The 7,305-nt window shown below is 36.0% G+C and overlaps 1 protein-coding gene across 1 annotated transcript; it reads left to right on the top strand.

Annotated features, from left to right (window-relative positions):
- The first annotated feature begins 2,826 nt into the window (after positions 1-2,826).
- Positions 2,827-5,896, top strand: LOC132565179 (DNA-directed RNA polymerases I, II, and III subunit RPABC2-like). The gene is made up of 5 exons (XM_060229808.1): positions 2,827-2,888; positions 3,243-3,303; positions 3,570-3,700; positions 4,699-4,770; positions 5,622-5,896. Exons 1-5 carry the CDS (start codon positions 2,866-2,868, stop codon positions 5,710-5,712), a joined length of 378 nt encoding a protein of 125 aa, XP_060085791.1. The 5' UTR covers positions 2,827-2,865; the 3' UTR covers positions 5,713-5,896.
- Positions 5,897-7,305: the final 1,409 nt, after the last annotated feature.

Here is a 7,305-nt window from a genome sequence, read left to right as displayed (position 1 = left end):
TTTGGTTTCCAGATGATAACAAGAGTTAGGGATGACTAAAATGTACCAAAGTTGGCCCCAGACTTCAGTCCCGTTGTGTGAAGGTACAATGTACCAAAGTTGGTCCCAGACTTCAGTCCCGGTTTGTGAAGGTACAATGTACCAACGTTTGCCCCAGACTTCAGTCCCGTTGTGTGAAGATACAATGTACCAAAGTTGACCCCAGATTTCAGTCCCGTTGTGTGAAGGTACAATGTACCAACGTTGGTCCCAGACTTCAGTCCCGTTGTGTGAAGGTACAATGTACCAACGTTTGCCCCAGACTTCAGTCCCGGTGTGTGAAGGTACAATGTACCAACGTTTGCTTCAGTCCCGTTGTGTGAAGGGACTTCAGTCCCGGTGTGTGAAGGTACAATGTACCAACATTTGCCCCAGACTTCAGTCCCGGTGTGTGAAGGTACAATGTACCAACGTTTGCCCCAGACTTCAGTCCCGTTGTGTGAAGGTACAATGTACCAACGTTTGCCCCAGACTTCAGTCCCGGTGTGTGAAGGTACAATGTACCAACATTTGCCCCAGTATTCAGTACCGTTGTGTGAAGGTAAAATGTACCAAAGTTGACCCAAGTCTTCAGTCCCGTTTTAGAGGAATGTGTTGAACCAAGACTGGCCCCAGATTTAGCCCTGTTTTAGGGGAGTGCAATGTACAAAAATCACTTGTGTACCCGTTAAGGAATGGTCTATTCAAGATGGCGAACGTAGACGGCCACAAAATGTAGGTGTTCATTCTAAACTAAAAAAATCACTTGTTTTATTCATATACAATACGGCCGAGACAAGTACCACGCGAAACTCAGAAATACTCGAAATGAAAAACACTAGTTGTATGGTGTTGTTATGGTCATAAATAATTGTGAGCTCTTCGCAAAGTCGAGAGAATTGTTGAATTCGGCATCGAGTGGGGACTTGCTGTGAAATTTGCTCATGTCGAAATATTTAAACAGTGTAAGGTTTATTTGCATTATCAGGGAGATACTCTAATTAGATCCCATTTTAAGCGAAATATAATTGATGCTCATCGCCCTGTAATATTCACAAAAACGAAGGAAAACAACCTTGTTAGCGTTACGGACTGGTCCTCAGAAATAAAGAGCAACTTCAACAGAAAAAGTTACGGGTGTGTTCCGAAGACAGACCCGTTTCGGTTATGGATTGGTCCAATAAATGACTTATATCTTCAGTACATTCATATTTTGGTTTCAAATCGTAAAACTATGACAACGTGATAGTCAAGATTTGCTATGCGAGTTAGTATTTTGGTTAATTTTAGGGAACAAAAATATGGTTATTAACAGAAACCAGTCGATTTTGATTAAAGGCAAACTAAAGTATACTAAATTATGCAATTGATTCAAACGTCATGTGATGTTGTCAACTAACATACATATACATATATATGTAATAACATTACATGATATAGGTAAATGTATAGACCTTCTTTCAACAAAAACGCCAATATCGCGTTGGGTTGTCCACTTGGTCGAAAAATGTTACGAACAGACAAGAGCAGAGCACGTCATCAATAAATCGGACTGAAACACAAAAGTCATCTAAATACCTGCAAGACATTAGCCAGAGTACCAGCTCACGGTTAGTTCACCACATCGTGGAATGCGAATCGCTTTTATTTTTTTTTAACCCTTTTTGACTGTGTAGATAAGGTACAATGTTGAACCATTTACAGATAATAGACGAGTTTCACAATGTCACTTTAGTACCTTGCGACAAGAGAATTCTTCGACAATTAGGCACAGGGAGTCAAAACTTCCCTTATGTAATGACTTGCGATGTAGAAGTGTGTGATATTGTCTTGTAGAGTGTAGTTTACGGAAATTAAGTGTTGTTGCATTAACGTGTTACTAGAGTACAGTGTCTGATAAAAAAATGGAACTGGTTGTTATGTACGTTCCGTTTCTTTGATGAACCGGGGCCAAACTTTCAGATACGATTTGGCATTCTATTATTACATCTATCGAAATTAATTGTCTTGTTTGTCGGTGCACGTTTCGCAGAGACATGAGACCATGCGAAGCGAGACCGGTTTATAACTGGCCCTAGGATTTGCGGACGTTATGCGATTACGAATGTAACTTTCTTTGATTCACATCTGATTTATTATCTGTCAAAGATTTTTCTTTTCTTTCTTTAATACGAAAATAAATAAGATATACACAATTCAAAAGACATAATATGACTCTTCTCCTAGTGATATGGAACATTCACGTAAAACATCAGATGAAATTGTTTTGTGAAATAGGTCTGTTAACGTAGACGATGTCTGATTCCTGATATGATTCTGTTTTAATGTTACGTTACTCCGAGAAATTTTATTTTCACACGTTGAAGCCATAGCGAGGCTTTATTTCTTTCTGATGACTGTACCAACATGAAAGGAGGCACCAGCAGCTGACGTAACGTTTTGTTTAATTAAAAAGTGGAAAATTCGGAACTTCAGGAAAAGCAGTACATTTGTAATTTTCGAATGTGAATTTCACTGCCGCGACTGATATCTAAATTCAGAATAATCGATGTTTTTGTTTATTTATCTATTTTTTTGTACAGTTTTTTTCCATTTATGGATCGGACCAGAAAATTTCGGGAGCATTCTAGTTAAATGTCTTACACATATTATGCAGATACGTAGGTACAGGCCTAAAACTGGTTCTTCGAGCTCCGGTTAATTTCGTTTATTTTATTACCGTTTTATATTGACAGAAAACTCCGGAAGTTCCCACGAATATTGCATTTGCTTTTAACGACCCCGTCCGTGTTAAGCCTTCATTGACAAGGACTGCAAGCGTTAAATGACTCTGACTAAAAGTGGAAAATGGCGGACGACGATGGCGATAAGTATGTACAGTAGATATTTTAAATAATTTATACACAATTTACACGCTTTGGATAGAAAATTATCATGAAATTTCAGAAATAAACTTCAGGAAGTAAGGTAGTTCAGAAATAGCTGTTGTAGATGTGTGATATTCCGTTCGTTACTCATGTTATTGCACAATGAGAGCCATGCTTTATCTATATTTAGAATCAAGGCACTTCTTCGTGATACTGGGATAAAAGTGAAAAAAATCTGAGCTGAGCGTTAAAATTTATATAGATTTTATATATTGCACAGCTGTAAGTCTATAATCTGGTTTGTAAATGGCATTAAGCTTAACTATATGAAAAATGTAATATAAATTTGCATTACAGTTTTGATGAGGATTTAGATGAAGTAGAAGATGAAGAGCCATTGGATGAACCCATCAGTCAGGTATTACCAGAAATTTGCATATGAAATCACAATATACGTATTTTTCAAATGTAACATTAAAAAAAAAAGTTTTATTCATGTAATGCTTAGTATTAGAGTAAATTAATCCTTTTAATTACAGTGGATTCATATGAAAATTCTTTGTGAATGAAATAAGACAAATCTTTTCTGTGTTTGCTTAACAAAGGCAGAAAAAAGTGAAATGTCCAATTAATTCAGTCAGTTGTTTCTAATTTGTAAATTATTTCCTACTTGAATATAAACAGCCACAAGACCAGGTTGAAGTACTGTCCTCAGATGCTGGTCTTGCAGTTCCACCAGAGAAGAGAATCACTACACCATACTTAACTAAATATGAAAGAGCAAGAGTGCTTGGCACAAGAGCACTGCAAATAGCGTATGTATTATTGAAAGTGCAAGTTCAGATTAGTGTTTCCTGTAGGTTGACTTGCAATATAAAAAAAAACTGTGCATGTATATTGAATAAGTAGATTATGTTAAGCATTTCATATCAACAATGACTGACAGGTGGTCATCGTCAGTTTCGAGAATCATAGGTTGTTGATGCTTTTTCTGTAGAAACGTTGGAAGGATTATTTTCAAATTTCATATGTAGGTTTGCCTTGGACCCTAGTTGTACATAGTTTATTTGGGACTGATAGAAAAGCAAGATGGCAAATAGGTAGCAATCTTGGTTTTGACAGTCATGGTTTATCACTATTTCTGGAGAAGAACTGAATAGATCATTCTTGATATATATAGGTTCCTGTTGCCCCTTCATGCATAGCCCTATTTGGGGCTAATTTGAGAAACAAAATGGCCAACAAGGGACTATCTGAGATTTTTTACAGTCATAGTTTGTTATGGCTATTTTTTGAGAAACATATGATGGATTTTTTCAAATTTCTTTTGTAGGTTCCCCTTGGTCCATAGTTGAAGTGCCATGATTTTGGGACTGATCAGAAAAACCAAATGGCTGAAAAGCATCCATCTTTTATTTTGACAATGAAAAACTGTTATCACTATTTCATTTGAAAAAGAGGATAGATCTCTTTAATATTTCATATGTAGGTTTCTTTTGGTCTCTAGTTGTGTCCTTTTGATTGAAGAAACTATTGGTTAAAGGTGTTGGCCTTTGTAACCTCAGGTATAGATCAGAGGTGGATGGTGGTTTGTTTTTTAATGAAGCTGTGCTGATATGGTTATGTGCTTGGGCTAGACACTTTCTCCAAATTGCTTTGGTTGGTATGTGAAGGTCCTCCTGTATGTTGTTTAGTGAGGTAGCCACCAGCTACAAGGAGAGTTGATGTTGTATATAATTATAGAATGCGTTCCTTTAATATGATGTTTATATTTACATAATGTGTGCTTTTAATATGATGTTTACATTTACAGAATGTGTGCCCCTGTGATGGTAGAATTGGAAGGAGAAACAGATCCTCTGCTCATTGCCATGAAGGAGTTGAAGTAAGTTTAAAGAGGTCAAATTTGTGTATTAATTTAGCAATTTTTATGTGCCGGGCACTGCCCATCAAAAACATTTTAAAGCCTGTAATGTCTGTCCATCCCTAGTAAACTTTTATTTGTCCACAGATCTCCTTCAAGTTTTCAACTGATCTCTTTCAAACTTGGTTAGCTTAATCACCATGACATGAAGTTGTATTTTCCTGAATGACAGTTTGATTTGACTTATAAGGAAGAGTTACATCCCCTCGTTGCTTTCATCATATTAATTTTGTCCAGAGGTCTCCCACAGATTTGAACTGAGCTTTTTCAAACTTGGGTGGCGTAATCACCATGACATGAAATTGTGCTTTTCATGTTTTCCTGAATGGCAGATTGCTTCTTCTGTATTCGGAAGAGTTACCACTCTTTGTTTTCATGATATTTATCTTGTCCGAGATCTCCCACACTTGCCGACTAATTTGGAACTTGGTAGGCTTAATTACAATGAAATTAAAAAATTGTGAATAGCAGTTTGATACAACAGTATTTGGAAGAGTTACTACCCCATGTTGTTTTCATAATATTAATTATTAGATTAAGACCTCCTCCTCTCTTAGGATGGTGATCTTTCACCTCCATTAATGCTTTATCACAATGCTGCCTTGAATGTCAAGAGCTCAATTTACCAATAAGAAGATAAAGATAATATTTGCATCGTGACTACTAAAATAATTATGGAGTAGTTTTTATTTATGATTGTAATTTACTAGTCTTAATGATAGAAGTAATGTCTTGTTCGGTTTCCTTAGACGATACAATGAAAGTCATGCATTAAATTTGAATTGCAGAATAATGATCTTCAATTTTTTCAGAGCGAGAAAGGTTCCACTCATCATTCGACGCTATCTTCCTGATGGAAGTTTTGAGGATTGGGCAGTGGATGAACTTTTAATGACAGAATGAGAGATTCACTTTAAAGCAATTTTCATTTCCATAAGTGTGTAAGGCATAGAGTTGGCAGTAAAAGAAAAAGATGAATGTTGTTTGGATCAGAGAGTGGTTGGAAGAAAGTCCATTTCAGAAAGTTGATTTCATTTTAATTGTAAATTTGTGTTTCTCTAAGATATTAAACAAATTTTATAATGTGTTTTGAGTTATTGTTGTCTTTACACAATATACTGGTATTTGATTTTTTCCACACCTTTGTCTCGTAACCTGCTCCTCCATTTACCTATGATGATTTCATTCAAACTTTTATAACTGAAATGAAACATGTTATCAGCTTAAATAAGTTACCAATTTTAGACCAATTAAATGAGCAAAATTGACTTGGATGTAAAAAGCAACATAAGTACACAGGATAAAGAAAACCCAAGGAATCCAAAGCCTTGTCGTTGTCTTTGCTTTATAGTGTAGTCTTCCAATTAACTTGTTGGGAGGATGTAAAGACATCATGCCCTAACTTTTGTCGCCAGACCTTGCAATAAGACCAAAAATTGTAAAATATCTATATTTCCTGTTACCTGACCATCCCCATTTTTATACGTCCGTCACAATCGATGTATGGTTGGTAAGTTCAACATATTGCACTTTTTTCCTTTTAAACATGTAGACTCGATACTAATATTTCCCTTCTCTTGCTTAATGCATGGATAACTTTCAGCCGAATTTGGTCTCCAACATCATTTGGGGTGGGAAACTATTTCCTGCTTTCAGAAAATTGATTCGACTCCTAGGGACATTTGGTTCAGGGCCCCAAAGGGAAAGTTAGACAATATTTTGCTCAGAAATGCTACTCTTCCTTAAGTTTAATGCTTGAATGGACTAAATTAAAATTTTGTCTGAACCATAATTAGGGGTGGGAAATTGATGATGAAATTCAAAGAGATGATTTGACCCTTCGGGATGTAGGAGTGGGGCATCATAAGGGGAAGTTGAGCAATATCTGACATCAAAGAATGTTACTCTTTTTTATTGTCTGGATAGATTTCAATCAAATTTGTTCTGAAAACATCATTATAATTGGGAAATTATTTCTTGGGGACTTTGACAATATTGTCGTAATCATCGTTAGGGGTGTACTATCCATTCTTAAACTCAGAAAGTTGATCTGACCCCTATGAACTAAAGAGCAAGGTCCTAAAATGGGAAGTTCAACAATATTTTGCTTCAAAACATAACTTCCGTAAATTATGTCCAAATCATCATTAGGAATGGGCAATTAATTCTTGAATTCGGAGTGTTTCATCAAAGTGTCACAGCCAAAGTGACCTTATTTACTGTACAGCACACTGATATCAGAAGATGCATCCATGGCACAACTATTCATTGTACTTACAAATGATGGAAGAAATATGACATGATCAACAGTGAAGGCAAAGTTAAGGTACCATCTTAATATGTTATTTACCACCATCCAACGGTTAAGTCAATCAATGTGTGACATATACCAAATATGTTAAATAGTAAAGGAACTATGCCCAAACATTTCAATTATCAAGACCAAAAGGTCAATGTCACAATTACATCAACATAATCTCACTTTGTAACACTTGC

The sequence above is a fragment of the Ylistrum balloti genome, unplaced genomic scaffold, assembly GCF_031769215.1.
Source record: "Ylistrum balloti isolate Yb309-2 unplaced genomic scaffold, AGI_CSIRO_Ybal_v1 Utg369700, whole genome shotgun sequence".
NCBI lineage: Eukaryota > Metazoa > Mollusca > Bivalvia > Pectinida > Pectinidae > Ylistrum > Ylistrum balloti.
Note: the sequence above shows the minus strand (reverse complement) of the source record. Positions and strands in the feature narration are given on the sequence as shown.